The sequence below is a fragment of the Mobula birostris genome, chromosome 7, assembly GCF_030028105.1.
Source record: "Mobula birostris isolate sMobBir1 chromosome 7, sMobBir1.hap1, whole genome shotgun sequence".
Lineage (NCBI taxonomy): Eukaryota > Metazoa > Chordata > Chondrichthyes > Myliobatiformes > Myliobatidae > Mobula > Mobula birostris.
Genome location: NC_092376.1, coordinates 18,373,377 through 18,391,273, shown reverse-complemented (window position 1 = coordinate 18,391,273; position 17,897 = coordinate 18,373,377). Strand labels below are relative to the sequence as shown.

Here is a 17,897-nt window from a genome sequence, read left to right as displayed (position 1 = left end):
GATATGGTGGCTGTCCACATGGTCTCTGAGAAGGCAGGTTTATTGTATGAGAAGAAATAAAGGTAAAGATTAGCTTTATTTGTCGCGTGTACATTGAAATATCAATGAAATGTATCATTTGCGCCAACGACCAACACAGTATGAATATGCACTGGGGTACAGCTCACAGGTACCGCCATACTTAGGGCATGAATATTGCATGCCCGCAACTTACTAACTCTGCGGAATGTTGGAAGAAACCGGAGCACCTCATAAGTTCATAGGTGAATTCTTTTGTCCAAGTACACATGTACAATCCAATCCCCTCCCCCACAGCAAAGAACAGCCACAAAAACACCTGGAGGAAACCCATGCACACACAAACTCCTTACACACAATGCTGGGAATTGTTTAATGAGTTCTTCAGGCCTTTGTGGGGCGCGAGAGGACATTGGACTCAGAGGTTGTGACAGCGCCTGAGTTGGTTAATTGTTGTTCAATTGAAGTCATTAATCACTTAGAGTTCCTTATGCTTTTCTCAAGCAACTCGTTCTTTGTAATGTGGTCTGCCGGTGCTCTCTGTATTTTGGTAGGCTCAGGAGCACCATGTTACTTGGCTTATTTAACCAAATGGCAGGGTTCTAGTTTTGAGAATGTTACTTCTTGAGGTGTCGCCAGCCAAGCCACTGATTCTCTTTTGGAACTATCATGAACAAACGCTCGTCGCTCTCTGTACATCGGAGAGTCTGCACTTGGGTTCCGAGATTGACAGTGTACAAATGTGACAAGTTGAACCGAGGCGCTTGCACTGTAGCTATTATGCTAACCACTACGTTACCGTGCTACCCCTGTTAAGTAGATTAACAGATCAGTATGCATTCCCTTGAATTTAGTGGAATGACTTGTTTAAACTTACAATATCCTTACAGAACCTGACAGGATAGATGCAGTGTTGACATTTCCTCAGTTGGGGTGATAGGAAGACACACAAAAAAAAAATGCTGCTGAACGCAGCAGGTCAGGCAGCATCTATGGGAAGAGGTACAGTCGACATTTCGGGCCGAGACCCTTCGTCAGGCCTAACTGAAGGAAGAGCTAGTAAGAGATTTGAAAGTGGGAGGGGGAGGGGGAGATCCAAAATGATAGGAGAAGACAGGAGGGGGAGGGATGGAGCCAAGAGCTGGTCAGGTGATTGGCAAAAGGAGTACGAGGCTGGAGAAGGGAGAGGATCATGGGAGAGGAGGCCTAAGGAGAAAGAAAGGAGGAGGGGAGCCCAGAGGATGGGCAAGGAGTGGATAGGTCTCCTCTACTGTCAAGATGAAGCCACTCTCAGGTTGGAGGAACAACACCTTATATTCTGTCTGGGTAGCCTCCAACCTGCTGGCATGAACATTGACTTCTCAAACTTCCGTTAATGCCCCACCTCCCCCTGTACCCTATCTCTTAATTATTTATGTATTTATTTATTATTTTTTCTCCCCCTTTTTTTCTCTCTCTCTTTTCGCTCCCTCTGTCCGTCTCACTACACCCCTTGCCCATCCTCTGGGCTTTCCCCCCTCCCCCTTTCTTTCTCCCTAGGCCTCCCGTCCCATGATCCTCTCCCTTCTCCAGCCTCGTATCCCTTTTGCCAATCAACTTTCCAGCTCTTAGCTCCATCCCTCCCCCTCCCCCTCCCACTTTCAAATCTCTTACTATCTCGCCTTTCAGTTAGTCCTGACAAAGGGTCTCAGCCTGAAACGTCGACTGTACTGCTTCCTATAGATGCTGCCTGGCCTGCTGCATTCACCAGCATTTTTTTTTGTGTGTGTTGCTTGAATTTCCAGCATCTGCAGATTTCCTCGTGTTTTGGGGTGATAGGAACCCAGTTTTGAGATCACAAAATAAGGGGACAGATAATTAAAAAAACTTTTTCACTTGGATGCTGGTGAGCGTTGTTGCTAAACCAACTTCTAAAATAAATTAAATGATCAAAACCATAAGATCATAAGACATAGGAGTAGAATTAGGCTACTGGGCTCTTTGAATTTGCTCTGTCATTCCATCACGAATGGTTTACTATCCCTCTCAACCCCATTCTCCTGACTTCTCTCCATTGTCTTTGACTCCTTGATTAATTAAGAATCTATTAACTTCCACTTTAAATAGACCCAATTACTTTGCCTTCACAGCCATACATGGCAAGGATTTCCAGAGATCAATATTTGATAGGTTTTAATGAGATCCTTCACCTCACCTACGTGATTTGATTTACACCACACGTACTGCTTACTGTTGAGACTGAAGTCTTATCTGACCACAAGACCTTCTTCCACATCCTTATACTATCTTCTATGTGACTCTTTGCAAAGCCTTTACATGCAAGGATATGCATAAATCCAATACTGCAAATCAGCCAAGTAACACCATCCCTACAGTGAAGTATGGTGGAAGCAGCATCATGCTGTGAGGATATTTTTCAGCAGCAGGGACCAGAAATCTGGGCAGGATTGATGGAAAGATGAATGCTGCTAAATCCAGAGAGATCTGGGGTGTTAACCTGCTCACTTCTGTCAGAAAGCTTAAACTGGGGAGGAAGTTTGTCCTTCTGCAGGACAGAGACCAAGTCACACTGCCTGAACAACCATGACGTGGTTTCAAATGAGGAAAATTGATGCCCTTGAATGGCCCAGTCAGAGTCCTGACCTTAACCTGATAGACTATCTCTAGCACAATTCAAGATTGCTGTTCACAACTGCTCCCCACTAACCAGGCAGAGCTTAAGCAATTCTGCAAGGAAGAATGGAGAAATCTTGCTCCAACACATTGTGCCAAACTAATAGAAGACTCATCCAAAAAGACTACTAGCTGCAAGAGGTGGCTCAACTAAGTACTGTACAAAAGGGGAATGAATACTTTTGAATTGCTGACAGTTTAGTTTTTGAATTTTTAGCTTTTATACTTTACAATTCTCCCTGTTTTTCTGGGTTCTATAGTGAAAAACGTGAGCATGTGATTCACAAATAAAAATTCTCAGTTAAATTGATCAAAAAGCTTTGTTGTAATACTCACTTATGTGAACAAAGGGTTGGGACTGAATACTTATTCAAGGCGCTATAAGCCCCTCTGCAGAGTCCCCGCTTCCTCAACACTATCTGTCTCTGTGAACTGTGTGAATTTACTGGAAACCCCTTATCGAAAAGCTTCCTCCTTCACAAAGTTTTAGTCAACGCTTCTAAGGTTGTTATCTTTTAGATTTCATCAAGTAATGCTTGTCTCTATAAAGCCACCTTACTGAAGTCACACGCCATTGCTGTTGTGACGTAGACAAGAACCCAGGCTCCTGAATCAGCCTGGTTTACTTCACTCACTTCAACAATGCACTGATACCACAACCTATGGATTCGACAACTCATGTTCTCAGTATTATTTATTCATTAACTATTTGCTTCTTTTGCATTTGCACGGTACATCTTGTTTTGCACATTGGTTGTTTGTCCGTGTTTGATTGTGTGTCATTTTTCATTGAGATAACTGTATTCCTTTGTTCTGCTGTGAAGGCCTGCGAGATACTGTGGGGTGGTATGGTAGCATAGTGGTGAGCACAACATTTTAAATACAGACAACTCAAGTTCAGTTCTTGCTGCTGCCTGTAAGGCATTGTATGTGTGGGTGTCCTCTAGGTGCTCCAGTTTCCTCCCACAGTCTAAAAGCATACCGTCAGTAGGTTAATTGGTCATTGTAAGCTGTCCTGTGTCAAATTGCTGGGTAAATTGTCGGGGGATTGCTGGGTAACATGGCTGGAAGGGCCTGAAGGGCCTATTCCACATTGTATCTCAATAAATCTCAGAGTAGCATATGGTGACAAATACGTACTTCGATATTAAATTTACTTTAATTATTTATTAGGCAAACACCTCAGGCATCAACCATAATATCTAATTCAGCATTTTCATGTTCATGACAATCTCTGTCATGTTTTGCAAATCTCAGTAACATATTGTAAAATTAAACCACATGAAATTTCTTGAGATGTTTTGATTGGTTTAGGTCAGACCAGCAGTGTCATTAAATAATATTTCTTTATGATTAATCAATAGTTCAATGGTTTCATTTAATATCAGAGAATGCACGATATACAATCTGAAATTCTTACTCTTTGCAGACATCCATGAAACAGAAAAAAGCCCCGAAGAATGACAGAAAAATGTAGATCCCTTAAGCGCCCCCCTCCCTGTCACTCACAACAAAGCATCAACCCTCCCCTCCCCCTCTGCCTCCCACTTATTCCAACTAAAAGCATCAACCCCCTCACCATCCACCATTTAAGGAATAGCAAACCCCCCAAAGAGACCATGATCTAGAGTCCATCAAAAATAAATAGTTCATCCTCATACTTTCAAATTACCACAGGTAAAGCTAACCAACTTTGTATCAAAAGGTAGTGAGTTCGTATCTCACTACAGAAGCATGGCATGGATGAGTTGGGGTAAAGGATCTTTCGCAATGCTGGCTGTTAGGAAGCATCAAGTACAATGATTCACTGTAGGAGGTTTGTGTTTTTGGATTTAGTTATTAAACTGAGGCTCCATCTACAGTCTCAGTTTGGAATTAAAGATCCCATGGTTTTCAGGGATGAGCAGATGAATCAAGCAACATGTATCTTTTAACATCACTAAAATAGTTCATCTGCTTATACATTGCTGTTTGTGTGAATTCACCACTGTATTTGCTGCTTTAGTGTTGTCACTTTAAGATGTACAGATAAAGATCACAAAGTTGTGAAAGGTGATATACTGTGTAGATAAAGATCATTTTCTTTTTGAAAATTATTCTTTAAGAACGTAAGACCATAAGAGCATAATCAGGCCATTTGGCCCATTGAGTATGCTTTGCTATTCCATCATGGCTGATTTATTACCCCTCTCAATCCCATTCTCCTACCTTCTTCTAACCTTTGACACCCTTACTAATCAAGAACCCATAAACCTCCGCTTTAAGTATACCCAATAACTTAGTCTCCACAGCCATCTGTGGCAATGTATTCCGCAGATTGACCACCCTTCTTCCTTATCTCTGTTCTAAAGGGATCTTCTTCTATTCTGAGGCTGTGCCCTCTGATCCTAGATTCCCCCACTCTAGGAAACATCCTTTTCATGTCTACTCTGTCTAGGCCTTTCAATATTCAGTGGGTTTCAATGAGATCCCCCCACCTCATTCTCCTGAACTCCAGTGATTACAGGCCCAAAGCCATTAAACACTCCTCATTAGATGACCCTTTCATTTCCGAGATAATGCTCTGGATCCCCTCTGATGCCAGCACACCCATTCATAGATCAGGGGCCCAAAACTGCTCACAATTCTCCAAGCTCAATCTTACTAATGCTTCATAAAGCCTCACCATTACATCCTTATTTTATGTTCTAGTCTTTTCGAAATGAGTGCTAACATTGTTTGGCTTCCCTACTACCGACTCAACCTGCCAGTTATCTTTAAAGTTATGTCTTTGAATTAATCTATCTTTTTGACCACATTTTAGAACATCAGTCCTAATGTTCCCATTTGAGAATGAGTGAAATAATATTTAATCCTCTAAAAGTAACATAGCTTTTGTTTTGAAAATTTTTCTGTTTCAATAAGAATAAAAGTTATTTTGTGTCATCCAATATGGCTAATAATCTAGATAATCAGTTACAAGGTTATTTCTGATTGTGTATGGTAATTTCATTAAAGAAGAAACTACACAAGGAATTTTACAACCAATATCTTAGTTACAGAAATAATGTTTAACTCGTGTTTAGAACAACAGCAGGCATCCTAGTGATGCACAATGAATGCAAATATTTTCTTAAACATTAGTTTTACAAGCTATGTATATTAACTTTAGAGTTTCAATTTCTTCCTTATTGACATCTATCATGTATCTTATGTTAAAAGGCATATTCCTTAGCTTGCATTTCATAGCTTAATATATATGCTTCCATCCACAACAAACTTGGACATGTCAATAGCAGCAGGCTTTGGACCCAGTAACTGGGAGGTTGGTATATTCTCTTCTGAGTTTTCAATACATTCATTAATAGTCTCTGGGGCTGGCTCATTTCTTTCAGTTATGTCCTCCGGGGAATCCTCGCACTCTGTGTTCACTCTCACTGAATCCTCTTCAATTAGGCATTCAATCGGAGTACAATTTGATTGACAGTCTGTATGTAGATCCTTAGAAACACCAATCCATTCCTTTTGTAAACAGAAGCATTATTTTGACATGTTAATTATTATGCTTTATTCATAGTAGGTTAGGTGTCTAAAACTAAGAGCCTGAATTCTATTACTGTTACTGCTTCTTCATCCCATTCTAAATATCAATTGGTAATTGTGGGATAGATTAACTTGTCTATAGCTGACCAGTGTCTAATGGGAAGCTATTCTATTGAAATAACTGCGCTGATGGTGTCGTGGCACCTGCACTTGGACTTTGGAACAAGAGGTCCCAGGTTCAAATCCAGCCAGCTTCTTGCACGAGTGCCACCTGTGCTGGGTCGAGCATTGAGCTAACAACTAAGCGATGTAAAACAGACAAACACTAAAGAAGTGGCAAGGTTGCCTAATGGTGCAGGGAGGAACTTTACCTTTACCTATTTATACTATTGAAATAAATTTCCAGATGAAATGGGAGTAAAATTAGCCAGAACTTGAAGACCATAAGACGTAGGAGCAGAATTAGACCATTTGTCCCATCAAGTCCTTCTCACGATTCCATCATGGCCAACTAAGTACTCCACTTAACCTGATTCCCCTACCTTCTCCCCGCAACTTTTGCTGCCTTACTAATCAAGAGCTTTAAATATACCTAATGGCTTGTCCTTCATAGATGTCTGTGGCAATGAACTCTGGCTAAAGAAATTCCTCTTCATCTCTCTACTAAATATAGGTGATGGACACCCTTATATTCTGAGGTTATTCCCTCTAGTCCTAGATTTCCCCACTATAGGAAACATCCTCTCATTATCCACTCTATCCAGGTCTTTCAAATATTCAGTAGGTTTCAATGAGATCTCAATTAGGAGCTCTGCAAACGAACAGTCCGCACAAGGAATGAATCAGGTTAAATTCTTTATTGCTCTAAGATAGTTGTCGAATCTCCCTGAATTAACTGAGGTCTATATTAGTGAGATACTGCTGGGTCAGCCTCTCTGAATGAACTTAGCCTTCATGACTGGAGCCTGTTCCCAGTTCCATATTATAACCATGAACATGCATGATGAAAGGATTAATAGAATCTTGTCGTAGATTAATAGAATACTACAGCACAGAAACAGGTTCTTCATCCCATGAGCCCATGCTGAACTATTATTCTGCCTAAGCCCATCAACTGACACCTGGGCTGTAGCCCTCCATGCCTCCCCATCCATGTACTTATCCAAATTTCTCTTAGAAGTGTTGAAATTGAATCTGCATCCACCACTTCACTGGCAGCTTGTTCCACCTTACACCATGCTCCAAATGAAGAACCCCCTCAGGTTGTTTTAGTATTTCGCCTTTCACCTTTGGCCTCTGACCTCTAGTTCCTGTCCTGCCCGGCCTTAGTTTAAAAAGCCTGCTTGCATTACTCCATCTATGCCCTTCATAATTTTGCATATCTCTATCGAATCTTCCCTCATTCTCCTATGCTTCAGGGAAGAAAGTCTTAACTTTTTCAAGCTTTCCTTCTAACTCAGGTCCTCAATTTCCTGCTTTTGTGAATTTGTTAGAACCAACTTCGCCCTTCACTAAAGTGTGAAAGTGTTCAACTTGTAGAGATCACCTACGGCCTTTCTTATGGCATTTCCAGTTAACTACTGTCTCCAAAACCATTGGTATCCCATGGCACCATTGGTTAAGTGCCTTCAGATCATAGTTAGGCTACATAAACTTTCAGTTTTGAATTAAAAGAATATATTTCAAATTTCAAGTTAAACTAAGTTCAAAGTTCAAATTTCCAAGTAAATGTATTATAAATGTACATATGTGTCATCATATATTAACCTGAGACCCATCTTCTTGTCGGAAGTCAGAAACACAAAGAAACACAATAGAATCAATGAAAAACTACACACAAAGACAGGCAAACAACCAATGTGCAAAAGATGACTGATTCTGCAAATTCAACAAGAACAAATAATAATATTAGATTAATAAGTAATAAATAATATTGAGAACGTGAGTTTTAGAGTCAGTAAAAGTAAGTCCTTAGCTTGTGGAATCAGTTCAGTGTTGGGGTAAGTAAAGCCTGATGGTTGAGGGGTAATAATTGTTTCTGAACCTGTCGGTGTGGAACATAAGGCTCCTGTACCTCCTTCCTGATGGCAGTAGTGAGAAGAGAGCTTGACCTGGATGGAGAGAGCCCTTGATGATGGGAGCTGCTTTCTAGCGACAGCCCACACGTAGACGTGATTGATGATGAGGAGAGTTTTACCTGTGATGGACTGGACTCTGTCCACTACAGGCTTTTCCATACCAGGCTGTGATGCAACCAGTCTTTATACTAACCACTGTGCACCTAAAGTAGTTTGTCAAAGTTTAACCAGTATTTTATGCTACACAACTGTTCAATTAAGAGTCCTCAAATGTTAATGCGGTCAAATTAGCCACAACTTGTAAGTATGATCAGTAAATATTTGTGAACACCCAGCACAAGGAAACAGACTGGTGAAGCTAGAGCTAAAACTGACCTGAGCATTGCATTACAAAAATTTGACAGGGTGCAAAGTGGATTGACAAGGAACAGAGAGGTTTCAACATGAGGAAATAAGTTAATTTTGGAGACATTTAATGAGATTGTGGATAAGTTGTGGTCATTTCCTTCAGGACAGAGGAAGCTGACATGAGATTAAATTGCTTATAATATTTAGAGAAGCAGAGGTAGACAAGGCAAAACTCACGCCCTTGAGTCCACTGCAAACATACTGTACATTGGAGACTGAGAAAAATAATCAACAGACTGATTACATAGGTTTCCCAACACAGAGAGAGATCATTTGACTCAGTGGGTGTTTAGGTTTCACCTCACCCTCTTTCCGTGTTCCTGATTTAAGATGCACTCTATTCCCTTCTTCCTGCTCCCCTAACTTATTTCCCTAAAAAGGAAAGTTGTTTACATCCATCACAGAATACCATGAATACCATCAAATGGAATACAATGGAATACCAATGGAATACCACCTTCTTTGGATTCAATCTCAGTTGTTTAGTCAATGAAATCTTCATCCATATCTTTAGGATGGTAACTAGTCAAGTCAAGTCAAGTTTATTGCCATTAACTGTCGAAGGAGACAACGTTTTCCAAACCAGGCTGTAAAGCACAGGAGTACATGAAACACACATAACATGCAATAACTTTTGAAAGGGGAAGGATAAAATCTACAGATGAATTATGCATAAGTAAACAACCTAAAGTGGATAAATTAAATATTGTAAGGTATAAAAAAGATTAACCAGTGAAATTTCAAGTACGATGCGACATGGAGTTCAAAGCCTGAGGGAAGAAACAGGTTTCCTATCCTGACCATTCTTGTTTTTATGCATCAGAGTCTCCTGTCTGATGGTAGGTCAAAGAGGATGCTGAATGGACGGGTGGGAATCTTAAAAGTATTAAGGGCCCTGTGTTCACAGCTCTCCTGATAAATGTCCCCGATAGATAGTAAGGAGACCTCAATGATCCTTTCAGCCATTCTCATATTTCTTTCCTTCTAAATGCAATAAGCATATGAAACAGTTCATCTCTGTGTGACAGGAGAACATCATTGTACAATAGTCTCTGTTTTATTATTTTGCACATTATTGAACATTGGTAAATCATTATTGTGTATATTATTATTCTGCACGTTATTATTAGTTAAATCTGCACACTGCTAAGTGTGTTTTTAAATGTTGTTGCTGTAGTAAAAGAATTTCCCACTCAGGATCAATAAAGTATTTATTATTATTATTATATTCTTTGTAGGGTGTTCAAGTCCGATACTAGTAAATCCAAAGTGAGATGTGGGGAACTTCCTTTCAGCTCTTCACCTTTTTCACCTAACACCTCCCAGCTTTTCACTTTATCCTCCCTCTCCCACCCTCCTACCATCCCCTGCATCTGGCTTCACCTATCATCTAATTTGACCTCCTTCCCCTGCCCCCACTTTCTTATTCTGGCTTCTTCCCCCTTCATATTCAGTCCTGACCAAAAGTCTCGGCATAAAACATTGACTGGTTATTCATTTCCATAGATGCTGCCTGACCTGCTGACTTCCTCCAGAATTTGTAATGTGTTGCTCTACTATAAGATGCTTTGAAAAGCCCTAGATGAACTATGAGGTCCGCAATCTGCTGAAAGCTGAATCAGAGGCATTCCAGTCTGGTGACCATGAAAGTTTACAAGTCCAGGTGCGACCTCCAGAAAGCCAACTCATGGGCGAAGTGGCAATTCTGGAATAAACTTGAATCAATGGAGGATGTTCGACAGTTGTGGCGGGGCTTCAATACTATCACCTCTTATAAAGTTAGATCAAGTGACATAGGCTACAGCAGGGCTTCGCTTTTAGGTGAGGTCAATGCCTTCTATGCTTGCTTTGATGATCCGAACATGGAGGAAGCATCACAAACTCCCACAGCTCCTGATGATCCTATGATTTCAGACTCAGTGGCCGATGTGTGAGCAGCCTTCAGGAGGGTGAACTCCTGAAAATTATCCTGACCAGATGAGGTACCTGGCCAAGTACTAAAGACCTGTGCTGATCAACTGACTGGAGTGTTCACTGAGAACTTTAACCTCTCGCTTCAGCTGCCTGAGGTACTCAGCTTCTTCAAGCAAGCTTCATTTATACTGGTGCCCAAGAAAAGTGTGGTGACCTGCCTCAATGACTGTCACTCAGTAGCACTTACATCCACAGTGATGGAGTGTTTTAGACAATAGACAATAGGTGCAGGAGTAGGCCATTCAGCCCTTCGAGCCAGCACCACCATTCACTGTGATCGTGGTTGATAATCCACAATCAGTACCTTTTTCCTGTCTTCTCCCCATATCCCTTCTCTCTGCTATCTTTAAGAGCTCTATATAACTCTTTTTTTTGAAAGAATCGAGAGAATTGGCCTCCACTGCCTTCTGAGGCAGAGCATTCCACAGAACCACAACCCTCTGTGTGAAAAAGTTTCTCCTCAACTCCGTTCTAAATTGTTTACCCCTTATTCTTAAACTGTGGCCTTTGAGAGGTTGGTAATAAAACATATCAATTCTGCCTGAGAAGGATCCAGTTTGCCTACTGGAGCAACAGGTCAGCAGCAGATGTCATCTCGTTGGCTCTTAACTCAACCCTGGAATATCTGGAGAACAAAGATGCATACATCAGAATGCTCCTTTTTGACTACAGCTCAGCATTCAATACCATCATCCCCTCAAAACTAATCAATAAGCTCCAAGACCTTGGCCTCAATATCTCCTTATGCAATTGGATCCTTGATTTCCTCTCTTGCAGACCACAGTCGGTTTAGATTGGTAACATCTCCTCCATGATCTCAATCAGTGTGGATACACAACAAGGCTGTGTGCTTAGCCCCCTGCTCTACTCTCTTTACACTTATAAATGTGTGGCTAAGCACAGCTCCAATGCCATATTTCAATTTGCTGACAACATCACTGTCATAGGCCTAATCGAAGGAGGTGATGAACCAGTACAAAGAAAGGAGAATGAAAGTCTGCCTGAGTTGTCATAACAACACTTCTTACTCAATGTCAGCAAGACAAAGGAACTGATTATTGACTTCAGGAGAAGGAAACTAGAGATCAACGAGCCAGTACTCATCAGAAGATCAAAGGTGGAGAGGGTCAGCAATTTTAAATTCCTCGGTGTTATTATTTCAGAGGACTGGTCCTAGGCCCAGCACGTAAGAAGAAAATATGACAGTGCCTCTAGTTGCTTAAGAGTTTGCAAAGGTTCAGCATTGCGTCTAAAACTTTGAAAAACCTCAAGAGATATGTACTGGAGAACATGTTGACTAGATGCATCACCGCCTGGTATTGGAACACCAATACCCTTGAGTGAAAAATCCTACAAAAAGTATTGAATACAGCCCAGTTCATTATGGGTAAAGCTCTCCCAGCCATTGACCACATCTTTACAGAACAATGATGCAGGAAAGCATTATCCATCATCAGAGACTCCATCACCCAGGTCATGCACTTTTCTCGCTGCTGCCATCAAGAAGAAGGCACTCGAGTTTTAGGACTCACACCACCAGGTACAGGAACAGTTATTACCCCTCAGCCATCAGTCTCTTTAACCAAATGGGATAACTTCACTCAACTTCACTTGTCCCATCATTGAAATGTTCCCACAATCAACAGACTCCCTTTCAAGGACTCTTCATCTCACATTCTTGATATTTATTGCTTATTTATTTGTTATTACTATTTCTCTCTTTCTGTACTTGCGCAGATTTTTGTCTTCTGTACTCTGGTTGAACACCCAAGTTGAGTGATCTTTCATTGATTCTATTACAGTTATTATTCTGTTTTGGATATATTGAGTATGCCCACAAGACAATGAATCTCTGGGTTGTATATGGTGACGTATATGCACTTCGATAATGAACTTACTTTGAACTTTGAGACTAAACGCTTAATTGCTTTCAGATGTAAGAATGTTAAGTATATAAGGGTAAAGAGAATAGTGAGGAATCCCAAATGCTGAGATGAAATAATTGGGTGGCGTGGTAGCTTAGCAGTTAGTGCCATGCCGTCACAATGCCAATGACCCTGTCGTTATCTATAAGGAGTTTGTACAGTCTCATTGTGTCTGCAAGGTTTCCCCTGGGTGCTTTGGATAGCTCTCACATGCCAAAGATTGTTTACATGGGTGTAACTGGGCAGCACAGGCTCATGGTCTGGAAGGGCCTGTTTCCATAAATAAATGAACTGGGAGGGGATTCGTATGGAGTACGTTCTCTGGTGTAGACAATTTGGAGTGAATGCCCAGTTTCTTTGCTATAATCTCAATTTAGACACTCTTTTGATACTTTAGATAGCTAGAAAGCAAAATAAAAAAAAAGATTAGCTAACACTTGTTCAACAGATTACTATCTAAGATTTTTACTGTAATATTCAGTGACCTTTAGTACATAGTTATCTATGACAACCGCAAAATTTCACATCCACAGCGATTCCTATCAAACAGACAGAGTTTCTTATAATGTAACTCACCAGACAGCATCCGTAGACAGGAAAGAAGGCTTGTATGTAAAGAGTACAATTTAAAATAATTCTCATATTACCTGGAAGTTTCCATTGTGATCATCAAATAGGTCTACGAATAAACGTTTTGGATCTGGTATTCCTGGGAAAAGCCTATTCCTTACCCTAAAGAAGTAAAATATGATCAGTTCACATACAGAGGCCGATGCTATTGGTATACACAGAAAGAAAATGTTTACAAATGCAGGAGATATTGCAGATATTGGAAACCCAGAGCAACACACATAATGCTAGAAGAACTCAGCAGGTTTATCCCTCTATGGAAAAGAATAAATGGGAGATGTTTAAATGTCATGAGAATATGTAATTGTGTCCACTCTCACTTATTCATGTTACACGTCTGCGGTCATAAAGTGATAGAAAAGTACACACAGAAACAGGCCCTTCAGCCCATCTAGTCTGTGCAGAACGATTTAAATGGCCTAATCCCATCGACCTGCACTGGGACCATGTTCCTGTGTACCCCTACCATCTATGTACCTAACCAAACTTTGCTTAAGCGTTGAAATCAAGCTCGCATGCATCACTTGTGCTGGCAGCTCATTCCACACTGTCACAACCCCTTGAATGAAAGAGCTTCCCGTCACGTTCCCCTTAAAATTCTCACCCGCTTGCGTTTATCTTCTCTATACACCTCACATTTTTGTATACCTCTATCAAATCTCCTCTCAATCGTCTACGCTCTAAGGAATAAAGTTCTAATCCATTCAAACTTTCCTCACAATTTGTCCTCCAGAACAGACAACATCCTTGTAACTTTTCTATGCAGTTTTTCAACCTTATTTACATCTTTCCTGTAGGAAGATGACCAAAACTGCCATTAATACTCCAAATTAGGCCTTACCAACATTTCATACAAAATCAACACTACACCCCATCTCCTGTACTCAGTACTTTGATTTATGAAGGCCAATGTGCCAAAAGCTTTCTTTGTGACACTATCTACCAATCACGCCACAGTCAATGAATTATGGACCTGTTTTCCCAGATCCCTTTGCTTTACCACACTCCTCAGTGTCCTACCGTTCACTGTGTAAAGACCTAGCCTGGCTGGTCCTACCAAAGTGCAACACCTCACAGTTGTCTACATTAAATTCCATCTGCCATTTTTCAGCCCATTTTTCCAGCTGGTCCAAATCCCTCTGTAAGATATGATAGCCTTCCTCGCTGTCCACTGCAAATCTGCTGATCCAGTTAACCACATTATCCAAATCATTGATATAGTTGACAGACAACTATGGACCCAGCACCGATCCTTGGAGAACTCCACTAGTCACAGGCCTCCAGTCGGAGAGGCAACCACTCTCTGACTTCTCCCATAAAGCCATTGTCTAATCCAATTTACCACCTCATCTTGAATGCCGAGTGACTGAACCTTGTTGACCAGCCTGCCATTTGTGGCCCAATGGCTTTTGCTGTGGAGATTCAAAGGTCAAGACCAGATTTCAGCTGTTAATTTTTTGCCATGAGGGTGATTGAAATTTGGAATATATTGCCTTCAGAGGGGGGTGGAGACCCAGATGCTGTCAATGTTTAAGTAGTTTTTAGGTGAGCTCTTTGAAACACCCTAAGAAGGCTGTGGCTGCGGATCATTCGGGAGAATGAGGAGATTATAGATAGCAGCTACAGAGAGGTAGTTACGCCAAAGGAGCAGAGGACAGGAAATTGGGTCACTGTCAGGCGAGGGAAGGGGAAAGGGCAGGCAGAGCAGGGTTCCCCTGTGGCCATTCCCCTCAACAACAAGTATACCGCATTGGATACTGTTGGGGGGGATGACTTACCTGGGACTAGCTGCAGTAGCCGGATCTCTGGCACTGGGTCTGGCTCTGCAGTGCAGAAGGGAGGGGGGAAAAAGAGGAGAGCAGTAGTGATAGGGGACTCGATAGTTAGAGGTGCAGATAGGAGGTTCTGTGGTCGTGACAGAGAATCCAGGATGGTTTGTTGCCTCCCGGGTGCCAGGGTCAAGGATGTCTCTGATCGATTGCATGACATTCTGAAGTGGGAGGGTGATCAGCCAGATGTCGTGGTGCACATCGGTACCAATGACATAACAAGGAAGAGTGAAGACGTCCTGGACAGTGAGTATAGAGAGCTTGGTAGGAAGTTGAAAAGCAGGACCTCGAGGATGGTAATCTCAGGATCGCTACCTGTGCTACGTGCCAGTGAGGGTAGGAATAGAATGCTCTGGAGGATGAACAAGTGGCTGAGGAACTGGTGTAGGGAGCAGGGTTTCAGATTTCAGGATAATTGGGACCTCTTCTGGGGCAGGTGGGACCTGTACAAGAGAGACAGGTTACACTTGAACTACAGGGGGCCCAATATCCTTTCAGGGAGGTTTGTTAATGTTATTGGGGAGGCTTTAAACTAGATTTGCAGGGGGGATGGGAACCACAGTACCAGAGCTGACAGTGTGGCTGGGGTGAAAATAAATGATGTCAAAAGTTCAAGCATATCCACTAATAGAAAGGTTGTGAGTGGTGGTAAAAATCTTCTGAGGTGTATATATTTCAATGCTAGGAGTATTGCTGGGAAGACGGATGAGTTGAGGGCGTGGATTGACACGTGGAATTATGACGTTGTAGCAATTAGTGAAACTTGGCTACAGGAGGGGCAGGACTGGCAGCTTAATATTCCAGGGTTCTGATATTTCAGATGTGATCGAGGCAGAGGAATGAAAGGTGGGGGAGTGGCATTGCTTGTTAGGGAAAATATTACAGCAGTACTCAGGCAGGACAGATTAGAGGGCTTGTCTACTGAGTCCTTGTGGGTGGAGCTGAGAAACAGGAAAGGTATGGCCACATTAGTGGGATTGTATTACAGACCACCCAATAGTCAAAGAGAATTGGAAGTGCAAATCTGCAGAGAGATAGCAGGCAACTGCAGGAAACATAAAGTTGTGGTCGTAGGGGATTTTAATTTTCCATATATTGATTGGGACTCCCATACTGTTAGGGGTCTAGATAGTTTAGAGTTTGTAAAATGTGTTCAGGAAAGTTTTCTAAATCAGTATATAGAGGGACCAACTAGAGGGGATGCAATATTGGATCTCCTGTTAGGAAACGAGTTAGGACAAGTGACAGAAGTGTGTGTAGGGGAACACTTTGGTTCCAGTGATCATAACACCATTAGTTTCAACTTGATCATGCACAAGGATAGATCTGGTCCTAGGGTTGAGGTTCTTAACTGGAAGAAGGCCAAATCTGAAGAAATGAGAAAGGATCTAAAAAGCGTGGATTGGGACAGGTTGTTCTCTGGCATGGATGTGATCGGTAGGTGGGAAGCCTTCAAAGCAGAAATTTTGAGAGTGCAGAATTTGTATGTTCCTGTCAGGATTAAAGGCAAGGTGAATAAGAATAAGGAACCTTGGTTCTCAAGGGATATTGCAACTCTGATAAAGAAGAAGAGGGAGTTGTATGACGTGTATAGGAAGCAGGGAGTAAATAAGGTGCTTGAGGAGTATAAGAAGTGCAAGAAAATACTTAAGAAAGAAATCAGGAGGGCTAAAAGAAGACATGAGGTTGCCTTGGCAGTCAAGGTGAAGGATAATCCAAAGAGCTTTTACAGGTATATTAAGAGCAAAAAGATTGTAAGGGATAAAATTGGTCCTCTTGAAGATCAGAGTGGTCGGCTATGTGCAGAACCAAAGGAAATGGGGGAGATCTTAAATGGGTTTTTTCGTCTGTGTTTACTAAGGAAACTGGCATGAAGTCTATGGAATTAAGGGAAACAAGTAGTGAGATCATGGAAACTGTACAGATCGAAAAGGAAGAGGTCCTTTCTGTCTTGAGGAAAATTAAAGTGGATAAATCCCCGGGATCTGACAGGGTGTTCCCTCGGACCTTGAAGGAGACTAGTGTTGAAATTGCAGGGGCCCTGGCTGAAATATTTAAAATGTCGCTGTCTACAGGTGAAGTGCCGGAGGATTGGAGAGTGGCTCATGTTGTTCCGTTGTTTAAAAAAGGATCGAGAAGCAACCCGGGAAATTATAGGCCAATAAGTTTAACGTCGGTAGTAGGTAAGTTATTGGAGGGAATACTAAGAGACAGAATCTACAAGCATTTGGATAGACAGGGACTTATTAGGGAGAGTCAACATGGCTTTGTGCGTGGTAGGTCATGTTTGACCAATCTATTGGAGTTTTTTCAGGAGGTTACCAGGAAAGTGGATGAAGAGAAGGCAGTGAATATTGTCTACATTGACTTCAGTAAGGCCTTTGACAAGGTCCCGCATGGGAGGTTAGTTAGGAAAATTCAGTCGCTAGGTATACATGGAGAGGTGGTAAATTGGATTAGACATTGACTCGATGGAAGAAGCCAGAGAGTGGTGGTAGAGAATTGCTTCTCTGAGTGGAGGCCTGTGACTAGTGGTGTGCCACAGGAATCAGTGCTGGGTCCATTGTTATTTGTCATCTATATCAATGATCTGGATGATAATGTGGTAAATTGGATCAGCAAGTTTGCTGATTGGAGGTGTAGTAGACAGTGAGGAAGGTTTTCAGAGCCTGCAGAGGGACTTGGACCAGCTGGAAAAATAGGCTAAAAAATGGCAGATGGAGTTTAATACTGACAAGTGTGAGGTATTGCGCGTTGGAAGGACAAACCAACGTAGAACATATAGGGTTAATGGTAAGGCACTGAGGAGTGCAGTGGAACAGAGGGATCTGGGAATACAG

The 17,897-nt window shown here is 41.7% G+C and overlaps 1 protein-coding gene across 1 annotated transcript in view; it reads right to left on the bottom strand.

The window, feature by feature from the left end:
• Positions 1-5,849: 5,849 nt before the first annotated feature.
• Positions 5,850-17,897, bottom strand: part of LOC140200666 (cytokine receptor-like factor 2) — a 67,083-nt gene continuing 55,035 nt past the window's right edge. The window contains exons 9-10 of the mRNA XM_072264231.1: positions 13,246-13,330; positions 5,850-6,192 (exon numbers count right to left, since the gene is read on the bottom strand). Of these exons, the coding sequence (XP_072120332.1) occupies positions 5,914-6,192; positions 13,246-13,330 (364 nt within the window). The 3' untranslated portion in view covers positions 5,850-5,913. The remainder of the gene's footprint in view (positions 6,193-13,245; positions 13,331-17,897) is intronic.